At 33.5% G+C, this 18,010-nt stretch overlaps 1 protein-coding gene and 1 non-coding gene across 2 annotated transcripts; one reads left to right on the forward strand and one right to left on the reverse strand.

Annotated features, from left to right (window-relative positions):
• The first annotated feature begins 497 nt into the window (after window positions 1-497).
• Window positions 498-604, forward strand: LOC123202509. Its single transcript, XR_006498982.1, has one exon. It is a non-coding gene; the product is annotated as a small nucleolar RNA R71 (small nucleolar RNA).
• Window positions 605-15,486: 14,882 nt separating this feature from the next.
• On the reverse strand, window positions 15,487-17,581 carry LOC123201411 (peptide methionine sulfoxide reductase B1, chloroplastic). The gene is given in 6 exon segments (XM_044616903.1): window positions 15,487-15,782; window positions 15,868-16,065; window positions 16,156-16,221; window positions 17,092-17,159; window positions 17,161-17,204; window positions 17,346-17,581. Coding segments are annotated over 6 exon segments (594 nt in total). The 5' UTR covers window positions 17,536-17,581; the 3' UTR covers window positions 15,487-15,754.
• Between the last annotated feature and the right edge of the window lie 429 nt (window positions 17,582-18,010).

The following is an 18,010-nucleotide window of genomic DNA, read 5'->3' on the forward strand; positions in this document are numbered from 1 at the left end:
AATTATTTGAAGGCTGATTCGCATTTGCATTCCCATAACGAAAATTAGGATGATCTCTCCAATCGGAGTTGTAGGTATTCGAATAAGGATTATAATTATGATTTCGCTGCTGCTGTCCTAAAAATCCGCCCACTACATTAGCATGTTCAGAGCAGTCCTCCTAAAGTGTTGGGCACATATCAGTTGGATGTCCTCCTACCGAACAGATTCCATAAACTTTCGCTGCCTCTGTTTTTCCTACAGCTATTTGACGTACAAGAGTAGTTAGATCATCAAGTCGTCTTTCAAGAGAAGATACATTTACCTCATTGACGCGCCGAGACGAATGGTCTAATCTATTTCCAAATTGTTGTGAATTTGACGCCATATTTGCAATTAAATTTCGGGTTGCTTCAGGTGTTTTGTCAGCAAATGCTCCACCACTCGCTGCATCAATCATATTTCTCTCATTTGATAGAAGTCCTTCATAGAAATATTGAATAAGCAGCTGGTCACTAATTTGGTGATGTGGACAGATTGCACAAAGTTTTTTAAAGCACTCCCAATATTCGTATAAAGACTCTCCACTCTGCTGCCGAATGCTACAAATTTCTTTTCTTATGCTGGCTGCTCTTGATGCTAGAAAAAATTTTTGCAGAAATAATCTTTTCATCTCATGCCAAGTAGTGATACTTCCAGCGGGTAGATAATACAACCAATCTTGCGCATCATCTTTCAAAGAAAACGGAAAAGCCCTCATCTTGATTTGTTCTTCGGTTACTCCATTCGGTTTCATTCCGATGCACACCACATGAAATTCCTTTAAATGTTTATGAGGATCTTCACTTGCAGAGCCACGAAAAATAGGTAAAAGATGAATTAGTCCAAATTTTAATTCGAAGGTGGTATTAACATCTAAATTCGGAAAAGTAATGTAGTGTGGTTGTTGATTTAAATCTGGAGCAGCAAGCTCTCTTAAAGTTTGATTTTCAGCCATGTTTTCCTCTGTTTCGTAAGCAGATTTGTATGCTTGCAGTCTCCTTTTCGCTTCTTTTCTCAGCCCTTTTGCAGTCTTTTCAATTTCTGGATCAAACTGTAAACTAGCTTGTTTCAAAGATCGCGTAACGAACATACAAATTAAAAACTCCCCGACAACGGCGCCAAAATTTGGTATGTGCTGTCGTTGACACCCAAATTAAATCCTAAATTCCTGCAATAAAAATGTAGTAAAGGAAAGTAGGGATCGTTCCCTCGAAGAGCTTTGATTAGTATGTCGTCACGAATAAATCGAAACAAATAAATAAAAAGGGGGGTTTTGAAGTGAATGCAAATTATAATGAATAACACTAATTAAAAATTCAGTAAAATAATCTAAAAGGAATAAATCGATTTAACAAACCTTGGTCTTCGGTCACATCCACCATTGGAACCACGATTGATCATCGAAACAAAATATCAAATTGATTATTCAAATATTCGTTGTGGTATTAAATTAACTTGTCCTTTCTTACGATTAGTTAACCAAAAACATGTATTCCAATTAACTCTTATTGATTAATAATTCGGATACGATCTCGAATTTAATTAAACAATAGCATTACGAATTAGAAAGACCAACGAAGCAAGACAACACAAACGTACGACGTTGCATTTAATCTAGTTGATTATTTCCCTAGGATTATCGCTTCTGACGCAGCAAACGATAAACTTAGTTGCCACTTCGATTAGATGGATTGAACAATTACGGATTCAGCACCTAAACTAGCAATAGATTATATTAATTGATAAACTAATCGCGCGCCTTAGAAATCAACCAACACAATCAATAACAAATAATTCAGAAAAATAATCAATACTCAAATAATCAAAAAGATGCATTAAAGAACAAAATAAATCTCACAATCATTGTAGTTCCATGGTTTCAGATCCCTTCAACCAAGATAAATTACTCAGCCACTGTAGAACATGTTTTGCTCTCTAATTCTCTAATTACAATCGTTTTTCATTCTCAAATAAAAAATAAGAGTATATATATTTTCTTCCTACTAAAAATCTGGAAATTGGAACTAATCTCCTAATCCAATCAAGCAAAGTGATACATATCTTCCCAAAAAGAAAGGAAAAGATATGTATCTTTAATATATATCCTTCTTCCTAAAATCTCCTTTCTTATCTAGCTCAATTAATCCTCTTTTCCAGCTGGTGATTATCCCTTTCCTTGGAAGCAAATCTTAATATTTTATGGACTCTTGCAACAGATCTGGACGTTCAGATCTGCTTTCCGGATTCTGCTCTCATCTTTCACGTGCCCACGCCTAGTCTGCATTACGAAATTTCCAGTTTAATATATCTGCTCCAGTTTTTCCTCTTTTTGGCCCAACTTATTTCAAAATTGCTCAAAGCTTCCTAAATGCAAAAAGATAAGTAATTCCATTAGATTAAATCAAATTTCCACACAACATAAGGGAATTATAAATCAAAATAGTAGCAATTAATGGTTTTCTCAAGTTATAAGGCCTGTAATATATCAATGTGAAGCTCATTTCAAGATCTATAACAATAACTAGCTTTGCTAGTTGCACCCAATTTGAAGGCCCAATTAAATATATTTTAGTCTATATTACACAATTTTAGTTTATCCAAATTTAGGGTTTTTTATTTTTATGATTTTAATCTTGTTTTTTACCAGACTAGACTTTATTGAGCCCAATTGACATATTTTCTTTTAATTTAATTAGTGTTTTGGATAGTTATTTAGGTAATAGGCTTAGGAAGTTTGAAAGTCCATTGGGTCATGGGTAGTTTAGGGTTAAGTTGGCATTGTACTATATAAACTCACATTTTCATGATGAATGGATCTTTTGGCCGACTTACATAATTTTGCTTACTCTTGAACTTTCAAACCTTTGAACTTATCAAGCTTTGGTCTTGTGGCGTCCACCATTATGATTCTATATCGATTGGGATCAAAGGTCATTCAGTGATGAAACTAATTCAGTCTTGGGAAAAATATCTTCTTGGGCATTGGGTCTTGCATCAAATCATCAAGGTTCACGTTAGTTGGTATCAGAGCTGAATCGAATTAGGTTCTGTATCTATCTTTTTTTGTGTTTGTGATTTGGGGTTTCTTTTTCTTGAATAGTCATGCATCTTAAAAATCTTCAAGTGTGTTCTTGATTTCGTTTTCTTTGTGAGACTTAGTTCTTTATTTCCTTGCTTTATGGTCTAACGTTTTGGTGTCTTTTTGCTTGTGAAATTCTTGATTTCTTATTGAACCCTAGTGTAGTCGAATTCTAGTTGTATGAGTGTCTAATTTGTCTTCTTGATTGATCTAAAAAAAAATGAAAAAAAAGAAAAAAAACTTGTTTAAGGCTGAAATTAATTTAAGTTAGGGGTAGAGTGATCCTTTGATCTGGATTCAAACAAACCTGTAGGAGTGAATTTTGGTTAGTTGTGTGGTTTTTCTTGAATTCTTGGGGAACATCTTATTATTTCCGAAATTGAAGGGTAGGTCTTGATTAAAATTATTGTTGAATTCATCAAACCCTTGAAAGATTCTTGTTAAAAAAAAAAAAGATAAAACGAAAAAATAAAACCCTTTGAACTTGGGAATTCTGAAATTGGGGAGAATAATCTTGGATGAGGATTGTCTTTGTTTCCTTTAACCTTTAGGGAAAAAAACCTCGTAATTGCCTAAATTGGGAGATTGAGTTCTTAATTGTCCTTAAAATCTTAAATTTTCCTTGAAAATTTTGGTACTCCTAAATTGGGAGATTAGACCTTGATTATTTCCTTAATTGCTTTGAATTTCTTAAGAGAGAATTTTGTGAGATCTAAGGAATTTAATTTTTTTTCTTTCTTTTCTTATTTCAGCCAAGTAAAAAAAAAAACAAAAGAAAAAAAGCAGTAAAAAAATAGCAAAAAAAAGGAAAACAAATGTAAAAAAAGAAGGGACAGATCACGGAGAAAGTTGGCACACTTACCTTTTTTGACTTTGATTTCCTTTATTCTTGTTATCTCTTTTAAATTTTCTTTCCTTTGATTATTCATTTTTGTAGTTGTGTTCATTTTTTTTTTATTCTGAAAATTCTCCTTATTTTTTAATCTTAGCTTTTTTTTTTAATAGTAGGTAATCATAACATACCCTAGGTTGATTGGTGGTCGTTTGTCAAAAGTACAGTTTTGATTTGTTCTTATAAAAAAAAAAATTCCAGATTATAGAGTATGTGAGAACATTAGAGTGCAAACACGAGCGCAAATGTAAACATATGAAAAGTTGTGTGAGGATTATTATTTACAGACACATTTGTTTTCTGAAATTATAACATGATGGAATCAAAAAACCCTAGTGTTATAGAAGTTCAAGTAAAACCGAGGCTTTTACAATGCAAGCAATCCAACAATAGTTTGAGCGACTTTTTAATGTAATGAGGAGTGTTAATGATTGGTTGGACAGATTAGAGCAGCAACAGAGTGATAGAAAGGGAATTAGTATAACTAAGGGTAGGAGAAAAACACCAACGATGAGGGATGAGGATAGGATAGTCACCGACAGTGAGAATGATGAAATAAGTGATAGGCTGAATAATATAAGGAGTAAAGGCGGACATCCCAGTCATAGAAACAGTATGTATAGAGAGAAGAGGAAGAGTGATAGTAACTTCAGTAGTATTAAGATGAAAATTCCACCTTTTCAAGGTAGAAACGATCTTAAGGGATGCCTAGATTGGGAACGAAAGGTAGATCAGGTTTTTGACATACATAGGTATTCTAAAGAGAAAAATGTGAAATTGGTTGTTGTAGAATTCATTGATTATACTAGTATTTGTTAGGACCTATAGATACTTGGGATGATATGAAAAGTGTAATGAGGTAGCGTTTTGTTCCTAGTTACTATCACAGGGATTTACTTCAGAAGTTACAGGGGCTTAGGCAAGGGACTAAGAGTGTGGAAGACTATCACAAAGAGATAGAGATAGTTATGATTAGGGCTAATGTATAGGAAGATAGGGAAACCACTATGGCTAGGTTTTTAAATAGGTTAAATAGGGAAACAACCAATTTGGTAGAGCTCCAACATTATGTAGAGTTAGTGGATTTGGTCTATATGGCAATGAAGGTTGAGAGACAACTACAACAAAAGGGTAAAAGGGATGTAGTCTTCTATTATAGTTCTTTGAAGCTGTGTGTCAAAGAGAGATGATAAACCACCTTTTAAGCCAAAAACTGAATACTCTAAACCTAAGGGAGAAAAGTCTAGTTGAGAGAAGCCTAGTATCAAACTAGAATCATCAAGGAGAAACAGTGAGATAAAATGTTTTAAGTGTTTAGGTATGGGTCACATAGTTTTCCAATGTCCTAACAAAAGAACCATGGTGTTAAGAAAATATAGTGAATATGAGACAGAGGAAGAATCTAGTGATGAGTGTATGTCACCATTAAAGGATACTAATGATGTAGAGTTAGAGTATGCAATAAAAGGTGAGGCATTAGTGTCTAAGAGAGCTTTGAGTTTGCAATATAAGGAAGAGAATATTTTCCATACTAGATATCATATGAAGGGTAAGGTGCGTACTTTAATTATAGATGAGGGTAGTTACACGAACGTAGCTAGTACTGAACTTATAGAAAAACTTAATTTACCCACAACCAAATACCCTAAACCTTATAAGCTTCAGTGGTTGAATGACTGTGGAGAAATTAGGGTGAATAAACAAGTGGTGGTAGCCTTATCTGTGGGTAGCTATCAAGATGAGGTGTTGTGTGATGTAGTACCCATACATGCTAGACATATCTTGTTAGGGAGATCATGACAATATGATAGAAAGGTAACACACAAAGGATTCAAGAATAGGTATTCTTTCATGATGAATAACAAACTCATCGCACTTGTACCATTGTCACCAAAGCAGGTTTATAAGGATCAAATGAAGAGAAGAAAGATGAGTGAAGAGAGAAAAGAAAGTGAGAGTGAAAAAAAAATAGAGATAATGTGAATAAGGATGAGCGAAGAAAAAGTAAGGTCAAAAAGAGGAGAGAGGAAAATGAGGGTAAGTAATTCGACCATGAGAGAAAAAACAAGAGAGAAAACAAAGAACGAAAAAAAGAGAGTTTTTATAGGAAGATGAGTGATGTAAGGACTACCCTTGTGACTAAACAATATCCATTATTGTTAGTTTACAAGGAAAGCTTTTTATTTTTCACTAAAACTGACCATTCTCTTCCTAGTGTTTTTGTTTCTCTTTTGCAAGAGTTTGAAGATGTATTCCCTAAGAAGATTCTTGATGGACTACTTCCAATTACTGGGATCGAGCACTAGATCGACTTTATACCTAGAGTAGTGATACCCAACAAACCAACCTGTAGAAGTAATTATGAGGAGACAAAGGAGCTTCGAAGACAAGTGAAGGAATTGATGAAGAATGGATACATGAGAGAGAGCATGAGTCCGTATGCCATACTAGTGACTCTAGTGCCTAAGAAAGATAGGACATGGAGAATGTGCGTTGACTATCAAGCCATCAACAAAATCACTATAAAGTATCGTTATCCCATATCTAGGTTAGATGATATGTTTGATGAGTTACATAGATCATATATCTTTTCAAAAATTGATTTGAAAAGTGGGTATCATTAAATTAGGATGAAAGAGGGCGATGAATGGAAAACTATATTTAAAACCAAGCATAAACTATATGAATGGTTGGTAATGTCATTTGGGCTTACTAATACACCTAGTACGTTTATGAGACTAATGAACCATGTCTTATGTGCATTTATAGGCAAGTTTATAGTCATCTATTTTGATGATATTCTCATTTATAGTCGTAGTTTAGATTAGCATATAGGACACGTGTGTGATGTTTTGCTAGTGCTTAAGAAAGAAAGGTTATTTAGTAATCTTAAGAAATGTTCCTTTTGCACTGACCAAGTTGTGTTCCTAGGATTTGTAGTTTCATCTAAGGGTATTAAGGTAAATGAGGAGAAGGTTAAGGCTATTTGAGATTGGCCAACACCTACTTCTGTGATCGAGGCAAGAAGTTTCCATTATTTAGCTAGTTTTTATAGGAGATTTGTATGAGACTTTAGTACACTAGCGACACCACTAACTGAAGTTATTAAAAAAAATGTAGGATTTAGGTGGGATAAGAAACAAGAGCGTGCATTTGCATTAATTAAGGATAAGTTAAGTTATGCACCTTTACTCACTTTACCTAATTTTTCTAAACCATTTGAGCTTGAGTATGATGCTTCAGGTATAGGTATTGGAGCTAGAGTATGATGCGAAAGGAACAATTTCCATCCTAATGTAAATCAAAGTTACATCCGAGGGGTGATTGTCCATTTCAAGTACTCGTACAGATCAACGATAATGCCTACGATTGGATCTTCCAAGTGAGTATAATATAAGTACTACTTTTAATATTTCTGACCTATCTCCTTTTGATGATGTAGATTTGAGAACAAATCCTTCTCAAGAAGGAGGGAATGATGGAGGCATCATAGAAGTATCGAGCCATCAAAAAGATCCGCTACACATTTCGATTGGGCCAATTATGAAGAGTAGAGCTAAGAAGATGCAATAGGCCTTAGTTGGGCTCGTGGAGGGCTTAAAGACTAAAACCAGCTCACTCAAGGACGATTGGATGCTTGAAGGAGCTAACCGAGAAGTCAACTTGATTCAAGCCCAAACTTATGTGCAACGATTTTAAATAGTCATAACTTTTGATCTGGGAGGAGTTACGGGGTTTGTAATATATCAACTCGAAGCTTGTTTTGAGCTCTACTCAATTTGGAGTCCCAATTAAATCTGTTTCAGTCTGTATTATACAGTTTTTAGTTTTTATGATTTTAATCTTGTTTGTGATTAGGCTAGACTTTATTGAGCCCAATTGACATATTTTCTTTTAATTTAATTAGTGTTTTGGGTAGTTATTTAGGTAATGGGCTTGGAAAGCTTGGAAGTCCATTGGGTCATGGATAGTTTAGGGTTAAGTTGGCATTGTACTATATAAAGTCACATTTTCATGAAGAATGGTTCTTTTGGCCAACTTATATAATTTTGCTTACTCTTGAACTATCAAACCTTTGAACTTATCAAGCTTTGGTTTTGTGGCGTTCACCATTATGATTCCAAGGTTCATTCGATTTCATATCGATTCAGGTCAAGGGTCATTCAATGATGAAACCGATTCAGTCTTAGAAAAAATATCTTCTTGGGCGTTGGGTCTTGCATCAAATCGTTAAGGTTCGCATCAAATACTAAATTAGAAGTTAAAGAAATGAGCACATGTAAATTGGTTTTGTGTGGTGGTCAAACCTCATACCTACATAATATCCTGTATACTTCAAAAATTCGATAAAAATTTAGTCTTTATAACTATTCTATTAAAACTAGGATATAGTTTAACATTTTCTCAGAACTTAGTTAAAATTTATTATAATATTGTATTTTATGGATCCAGATTTCTATCTAAAGGTTTTATGCTGCTAAACACCTTATTATGTAATTATGATAATTTTATTAGTTTTTCACTATTAATAACTCTTAATAGTCTGGATATTGATGCAAATAAATGACATACTAGATTAGGCACATTGGCCAAGAAATAATGAACAGACTGGTCCATGAACGTTTATTATGACCTATCACGAAATTAGATCTGTCTGTTTGCGAGCATTGCTTAATAGAAAAAACTACTAGAAAACATTTTTACAAAGCTATTAGAGTTGAGATTCCTCTGCAACTTGTACACTTAGATATTTGTAGTCCTATGAATGTCAGAACTAGAAATGAGCATTCTATTTCATCACTTTCATAAATGATTATTCACTTTTTGGTTATGTCTATTTGATCTCTCATAAGTCAGAAGCAATAAATTGTTTTAGACATTATATAAATAAGGTTGAGAATCAGTTTGACAAAAGAATAAAAGCCTTGAAAACTGATCGAGACCATGAATATTTATCTATTGAATTTAAGGAATTATGTAGTGAAAAAGGTATTGTGCGAGAACTAACAATTTCAAGAACCCCATAACAAAACGATATAGCAAAGAGACGAAATCAAACTTTATTAGAAATGGTTAGGTCTATGATGCTGCAAACAAATCTTTTAGTTTTGTTTTAGTGAGATCCACTTTTGACTGTGACTTATACACTTAACCAATAGCCTACTAAGTTAGTAACTTCCACTTTTTATGAGTTATGGATAGGTAGAAATCCTGACATGAATATAATGCGACCCTGGGGGTCTACTGTATACATCCATGACATATTTTATAAATTCAAAAAATCAGGACCAAGAGGCAAGAAATATATCTTTCTAAGATACCCAGAAGACTCCAAAGGATACGTGTTCGTAGGGGAGAACTTTACTGAAATAGAATCTAGAGATGTGATATTTATAGAAGACGACTTTCCTAAAAATGGTGATATTGATAAAAGTCTTCTTCTGCATAAGACCAAAAAGGAATGTGGAAAAGGTACATCTCAACGACTATCAATTGTGTCACAAGAGATAATGTTTTTACTTGTTCCAGATAATAGAAACAATGAGATTGAGTTCCAACCCATTTCAGATAGTGGAAGCACATATTCGCAACTATGTAGGAGTGAACGTCCTAAAATCCCTAAGTAGTGTTTTGGAATTGAAAATAAAGTTTTCATAATTGCTCCTCCTAAAGACGAAAAGCCTAAAAATATCAAAAAAGCGTTATCATCCTTTGATAAGGAAAGATGACAAGTAGCATAAAGAAATAAATGAAATCCATTAAAATTAACCCAGTATGGAGTTTGGTGGACTGACTGTTAGGTCAAAAACCCATTAAGAAAAAATGGATTCTCAAAATTAAATATAAGGTAGATGGCTCAATAAATAAATACAAAGCTCATTTTGGGGTGAAAGACTATACCCGACAAGAAAGTATAGAGTAGAAGGAAACATTTTCACCTGTTGTGAGATTCACTTCAATCTGTGTTATTCTAGCTATAGTAGCACATTTAGATTTAAAATTGCATCAAATGGACGTCAAGACAACTTTTCTCTATGAAGAACTTGACGAAGAGATCTACATGGATCAACATGTAAGTTTCTTGGTAAAAGGCCAAAAGCGCAAAGTATACAAGCTCCAAAGATTGATATATGGCCCAAAATAGTCATCAAAACAATGGTACTTAAAATTCTATAAGGTTATATTGTCTTATACTTTTAAAATGTTAGAACAAAACCACTATGTCTATATGAAAAGGTCTAATAATAAGTTTGTAATTCAATCTCTTTATGTAGATGATGTACTGATAGTTGGGAGTTATTTGAAGTATGTGATAATTATTAAAAATTGGTTATCTACAAATTTTGACATGAAGCATATTATATTTTGGGTATTAAAATAAAAAAGGATCGTTCTAAGAAACTTTTGACTCTATCACAAGAGTGTTATATCCAAAAGATTTTAGAACGATTTAACATAGCAAATTGCAAACCCATAGATAACCACGTGTCAAAAGACGATTTATTGAGGTAAGATTTGTGTCCAAAGACTCAAAATGAAAGAAATGAAATGTCCTTAGTATTTTATTCAAATGTGGCTAGAAGTCTCATATATGCAATGATATGTACTCACCCCAATATTTGTTTCGTTGTTGGGTTGATTAGACGATATCAATTGAATCCAAGAAGGAAACACTAAAAGGTTGTCAAGAGGATATTGAGATATCTAAAAGACATTGTGGTTAATATTTGTGATGTTGACTGGGGTGGTGATTTGGACCAACACAAATCAACTTTTTATTATGTTTTTTTACTCTAAAAGGCAACATGTCTTAGAGCAGTAAGAAACAAGCATGCATAGCCTTATCCATAATAAAAGCAAAATTTTTAGCATGTTCTACAACTGTGCAAGAGGTTGTTTAGTTAAAAAGATTTTTTGAGAATTTAGGTGTACAAGACGAAGCGATTGGTCCAATAGTTATACATTGTGATAATCAAACTACAATAACTGTCACAAAAGATCCCAAATTCTATAATAAAACCAAACATATCAACACTAGATATAACTTTGTCAAAGACATCATTTTGAAGAAAGAAATGATTGTACAATATATTTTTACATATAATATGGTTATTGATCCTTTAATCAAACCGATTCCAAGAGATGTATATCTTGCACATTTTAAATCTTTTGGTTTGCGTAAAATATGATAAATAAATTGTTAAGTATATATTGTACTTGTAACACAACGTTAAAAAACTGAAGAATTTAAACTTATTTTATTATTCACACGCTTGATTTCTTGGTGTTTATCAATATACACATTATTTTTGAAAGTTCAACAAGATATAATTTCATGCAAGTTTGAGATTGGCTTATTCATACAAGCAATCGCCTTTGAGGCTAAGAAAAGCTTGCAAAGATGAGACATATTTCTTAAGATTGATAACATTAAGAAAATGCACTTAGAAGATGAGAGTTACACAATAAACGAATTATTATTAGATATGTCGACTTGATAATTAAGCAAAATAAGGTCATGAATAGATGAATTTTTGCAATGACCGATTTGGATTTCTCATATCCAAATAACTTATGAATGTTATATGGGAGTTCTTAATATATAGTGACACTTGCAGGATTGGAGAGATGATTAAAGTCAAATTAGACCCTGAATATAGCGACTGAACTAAGATTTGTACAATGTTGGTAATGACATTTTGAATAGATACACATTGTAGCACATGATTCATACCATTTATGTATAAGTAAGACGACCATTTGAAGTAATGAAAAGATGAATCTCTGCTCCTCACTGTGTGAGACTTTATGAGGATTATCTCGTATTGGTACCCTTTGACTCTTTGTTGTTATTTAATGTTTACTCTTAGTATTATTATCTTAGCTTGACACCTATGGTCACACACGATTCGATCTATGAAACATGATTAGAAAAACATCTATGTTTAAATTAAGAATTTCTAATAAAAGAGGAAGACTTATATATATTACATGTGTACATTGGCCAGCTGATCATGTTACTCATACGGAAGATTGAACTTGATCATGGATACATAAAAATATAACACAATAACAAATGAAAGATTAAATAAAGCTAATGTTATCAAATAAGTCTGGGGTGCTATTAGACTAACGCTTATTATTTTATTTGAATTGAAATGATTATGTTATTCCTAATGAATGCATAGTAAATTAACTTTCAAGTGTAGATTGCTCACAAGACACATGACACATTTGTTAGCATGAATTGCTCTATTTTGTAAGATTTCTATAGAATAGTTTTTTTTTTGGATCACTCATCATGTGTGAGTGAGAGATATTAAATATGGTCCACCCATGATGAATTGACCCGATCCATTGGGATTAAAACATATTATTAATTAATCGTTGCAAAGAAAATGACTTTACTACTCTTGACAATTATAGAGGTTAATTGTAGTTGGAGTTCAAAGTTTGAATTCCCAATTGTCTCTCATATTAATTAAGAAGTTATGTAACTTCTAATGTTTTTTTTTAAGAACTCTCAAAATTATGTTCTGTATTCTGCTACTTCTTCTTTGTAAAATTATCACAGAATACAGAAAAATAATAAAGCAAATTTTGTTGTGGATTGATAATTGGAACACTGGATCACAATCATTATCAAAGTACAATAATATCGAATCTGGATATGTTTTTCATGATCCTAAAATTATTTAATTTCCACTAACATTATCAAAATGAAGGTTATAAACTTGGTCCCAACTTAGAAAATTTCGTGAAATTATTAGGAGGTCTACTTATCTCCAATATTAAATTGCAAGAATATGCCTTCAATTTCTTTATTTCCCTCAAAAGTCAATAGACCGTTGAGTGAAATTTTGTGTAATTTGGGATGAAACTAGCCTTTCTATCAAGGATGGCAATGGGGAGGGGCGGGGAGGGGATATCAATCCCTGTCCCCGCCCCGTCCCCGTTACGGGGATAAAAAAGAATCCCCGTCCCCTCCCCGTGGGGAAAAATCCCGTCCCCATCCTCGCCCGTCCCCGCGGGGAAAAATCCCCTCCCCATACCCGTAAATATAAATTTTCATTCTTTTATGTATTTCAATAAATAAAATAAATCATATTCTCCCAAAATATCACTTGCTACAAGAGCTACAAAATATTCATTGTTATTTTAGTTCAAATACAAAGTTTTCATAAAATCTAACAATATGCAATAATCAATCTCTTCATTAGTAGCTCTTCATGTATGTGATTTAAGGTAATTTTATAATAACATTAAATTTAACACTTTTCATTCACTTTAATTGATTTTATCAAATTTATAATTTGTTTTTTTTTTTTGTAAAACCTGATGGATTGACTAACTAAGTTTTGAAGTTGAAATAGAATTAATTTGGTGCATTTGCATTTTATGATAATGAGATTCTAGGGTTTTTTTTTTAATATATTAGATTAATAGTTCAGAAATTAGTAAAAACTGATAATTGATAATTCAAAAATTAGTAAAATTAAAGTTTTAGTTTTAATAAATCATAATGTAAAAATTTCTAGAACTTAATAGTTTAAAAATTATTATATTAATATATTAGATTTAGAAGGTGGGGTGGGGTGGGGATGGGGCAGGGAGGGGAGGGGAGGGGAGGGGCGGGGCGGGGCGAGAACATATGCGTCCCCGACCCGTCCCCGATTACGGGGATTTTTTTTGTCTCCATCCTCGCCCCTTTCTCCGTTATTATTAGGGAATCCCCTCCCCGATAGGGTCGAGGAGGGTCGGAGCCCCTAAAGTCGAGTCCAAATTGTCATCCCTACTTTCTATACTTTTCTTTTTTTTTTCAATTACTTATAAGCCCCCAAACTTATCCTTGATTTCACTTTAGTCCTCTTATGAAACCGACTCAAATTCCATTTTTGCAACTTGATAAATTAACAATTTCTCCCTTTTTTTTTTTAAACATTTTCTCCTAACTTTCTTAAATTACACTCACCAAAGACTTGCACAACTCTTGCTTAACATAAAAAGCTATGAGGCGGCATAATTACTAGAGGATTCAGCTTTCAACACTTTGCAGGGAAGCTAACAACCGGATTTCAATGCTAAAATATAAAACTTAAATCAAACTAAAAAATTTTCCCAAGACATGCATGCAAGAAAAATTCTGCTGTCAAGTAAAGATAGAATTTCTCAGATTTTGTCTAAACTTAAATGGAGATCGAATTTGGAAAAGAAGGTAGCTTCAAAATCATGTCTCTAGTATATAATTTTTTGTATGCATTGTGAAATTCCACATGCTGACTCTTTTACAATGTTGTGATGTGGTTCATTGAATACAAAATTGACAGATAAAGAAAAATTGGTGCTGAGACTAGAGAGTCAATATAGCAGCATTTTTTCTGAACTATGTGAAGCTGAATCGCGGCAAAGCATTGTGCATAGGGGCAAATGAACCTTATGCCTATATCTATGGTGAATGCATAGAGTGTATGGCAACATCTGACAATGCTGTTCGCGCCAGCCTTCCCTCTAAACACCGGGATATCCAAACACTACTCTCTATGCTAAATCATCAACAGGTGAATAACTTTTAACATAAACAAATTTGCCTAGTTTTTGAATCCTTAGTAAATTGTTTATGGTATTTGTATTGCAAGGTTTTCCTGAAATTCTGAAAGGGCTCTCATTGAATCAATACACAACAAGGTACCTCGCACCATGCGAAGAATTTGAAGTGGATCGTTGCATTCTTCCGGATGCAGTATCAGTAGTGTTTCCCTGTGTGCCAGGACCATCTCTATTACTGTTCGTAAGTGGTGGGAATGGCACAATTGGTGCAACAATATCAGAAGAGCAAATGGTTGAAGAAGGAGATGTTCTTTTCATGCCTAAATGCATGGACTTCACCATAACATTAGAATCAGACGAGTTACATTTGTATAGAGCTGGAATTAACAGCAAGTATTTTCAGGCGTAGTGATAATTACGGTTTAGTAGGATGAAGAATAATGAACATAGAATATGGTTACTGGAATAAATAATCCCAGTTATAGGATGAGGCACAAATTAAATTTTGCTTTTGTTTAATTCAGTCTCTGCTTGAATAGTTTTTTTTTTTCTTAGAAGAGTTTAATGAATTTATTTCCTGCAAATAGCTTGTGTGATTTTCTGAAGCAATTATATACAAACAGCACAAAAAACTGATGCGTTATCATTTACTCAAATGTATTTGGAAAAGGTCTTGAAATTTAAGGGCAGATAGAAGGAGATGAAAACTGAGATAAAAGAACTTGATCTTCTCAAAGAAATGGAAAGAATTATTAAAACTCTTACATTTAACCTTGAGTCATCGATTTAACTTTATTGCCAAATTGTCAAAATCTAGACAAAATCAGGGGAATTTAAACATGCAAGATGTCACAGGTTTAAATTCCCCTGAGCTCGCCTACTAGCAACATGATATTCCACAAGTTTTCTTGTATCTAAAGAACAAATATGATGTACTAAATCGATGTAGTGTCAGCAAAAAAATGGAAATTTCTCATTGAGTTGTTTCTCCGGGAAACAATTCGATAGAATAGCGCATAAATTAATAAACACTCCGTAATTAGTCTATCAGAATTCTTTTGTATACAGCTGCATATTAACTGGATTAATACTGATGCCATCATTTATACAAGCTACAGCACACACACACATTCCTTTTGAGCAATATCTACAAATACATCTGTAGACCAGGACACAAGCTGGAATCTTTCTGGTGTTCATGCTTTTAGTGTTTCCTACTTTGGTTTCAGTTTTAGCACAGCACTGCAAAATTAGTACATTTGTGACAATAATTATAGAGATGCATATATGGCAGGCAAAGGGGCAGGACTTGGTAAGAAGTATTTACCTATTGATACAATAGCGCTTTCCAGTGGGAGGTGGGCCATCATCAAATACATGGCCAAGATGAGCATCACAGGCAGCACAGAGAACTTCCTGGCGAGGCATAAAAATAATTGATAGATCTAACTTTGCCTTCACATTGTTTCCTACTGGCTGGTAATATGATGGCCATCCAGTACCACTATCAAATTTGGTTGATGATCTAGAAGAAGCATGCATGTTGATAATAATTTTTGAAACTGTACGATACAGATTTCTCAAGAAAAATACTAATAAAAGTAAGAATAGTTACTCAAATAGAGGTGTATCACAACATATGCAATGGTAAGTTCCAGGGGTTTTGGTGTTCCAATATTCCCTGAACATGAAGAAAAAGCATATCAGCTCAAATACACCATTAGATGAATACAAATACTTGAGGAACTATAGAAGAAAATATAGTAAAATCTGATCCATTAACGGTAACTGATTAGTTAACGTCTTGGTTATTCGTATTTGGTGACACAATAAAAAATCATTGACTTATCAAATTATCTATTGAGCCTTGAAAAAGATTCAAAAAAAAAAGATAAAAAAGTTCCACTATCTGCTTTATGTTAACTAATACATGCAGTAACTCCTGGTACAGCAGTAAAAGCAAGACATGAACACGGATTGACTCATCAAATTCTTACTGAAACAGGACTCGCACAAGGAAAAGCATTTGGTCAACAGTATGATCTTGTCTGGCACTTTGCTCAAAGTTACAATTACAAGTTCTTGCTGAATGCTGAAGAATTTGAGAATGAGTTGGGTCGAAATTAAGTCTATAGTTTGATCCAATCCTAAGCCTAGACATTTTACAAGTGAAAAACAATAAAAAATAGGCAACTGACCCAAAGTGCTACAGAAAAAAACATTGGCAAATTAGCCTACCTAAAAAACTTACAATATATGGAAGTGATTTATAAGTCAACAACTCCAGTCCCAGAGGATTGAACCACTAGAATCAATAAAGAATTTCAGTATTTCCATGATAATTCCACAGATATACATGACCGATTTCGACATTGTAATTTCATATTTGTTAGGATTTTCAAAATTTATATCTGAATGGTAATTCATGATCGAGGTAATCCCCGTCGCAATACAAGAGGAAGCCTTGAAAACTCCTAAAAGAAATGAAACAACTACTTACCCAGTGAAAGAAATACAGTTCAATTTAAAAATGAATCACAAAATTCAATACCCAGAAAAAGCCCTCTCAGTCCCTTTCTGTCGCGTTATGTAAAACTGCTCCTGCGTGAGCCGCTTTTTTCCATTCATCATCACTTAAAGAAGCGTAATCAACCCTCCCCGCCTCTGCACCAAAAAAAATGATAATAATAAAAGCCATGCCTTTACTAAATAAAATAAAATTGACCAACTGGATCACTACCGAAACACAAATTTAATAGAAAAATTAAAACGAAAAAGAATATTGACATAGTTACAGAGAGAGACCTTGAACGTTGTCTGATTTCCGGGAGGAAGAACTAGAAGAAGCACCCATGGCGCGGAGTGAGAAGGAAGCTGTTCTGTGTTGTTTTGGAACAAGACGTTTAGATTTGATGAGGAAAGCGAATTGGGTTTTGGGAGAAATGCAAGTAGTTGTTGTTCTTGTTGGAAAGCTTAAACTATGAGATAAAGCCATTGAGAATTCCTCAGCTTCGATCTGAAGCGGAACTTCTCTTGCCTTGTCATAAAAATTAAAAAAGAATTGACACGTGGCTAAACGTGGAGAAGGATGGAGGAAGAGGACGTGTATCAGCCACGTACACTACACTCCGCTTGCAGTCATAGATACAACTTAAATCTACTTTAACTATTTTATAATTAGATATTATTTTATTTTTTAATATAATAATTATCTAATAAAAAAGATTTAAAACAGAGATCGAAATCAAATTGCAAGAAACATATTGGAAACCAACTTGTATTTAAGTTTCTTGTTCACCATATGGAACCATATGAAGTGTGATGCCCAATCTATTTCCACGTTCTCTTTAAATTCAGAGTATGATTTCTCAAACTCCAGAAAGTTTATCCTGCTTGATCAGTCTGGACTGCAAGCTGGGATAGTCCAGTTCTTATTTTGCAAGCTCCTCTCCATAGCAACAAGTACTGAC

This window comes from Mangifera indica, chromosome 18, assembly GCF_011075055.1.
Source record: "Mangifera indica cultivar Alphonso chromosome 18, CATAS_Mindica_2.1, whole genome shotgun sequence".
Lineage (NCBI taxonomy): Eukaryota > Viridiplantae > Streptophyta > Magnoliopsida > Sapindales > Anacardiaceae > Mangifera > Mangifera indica.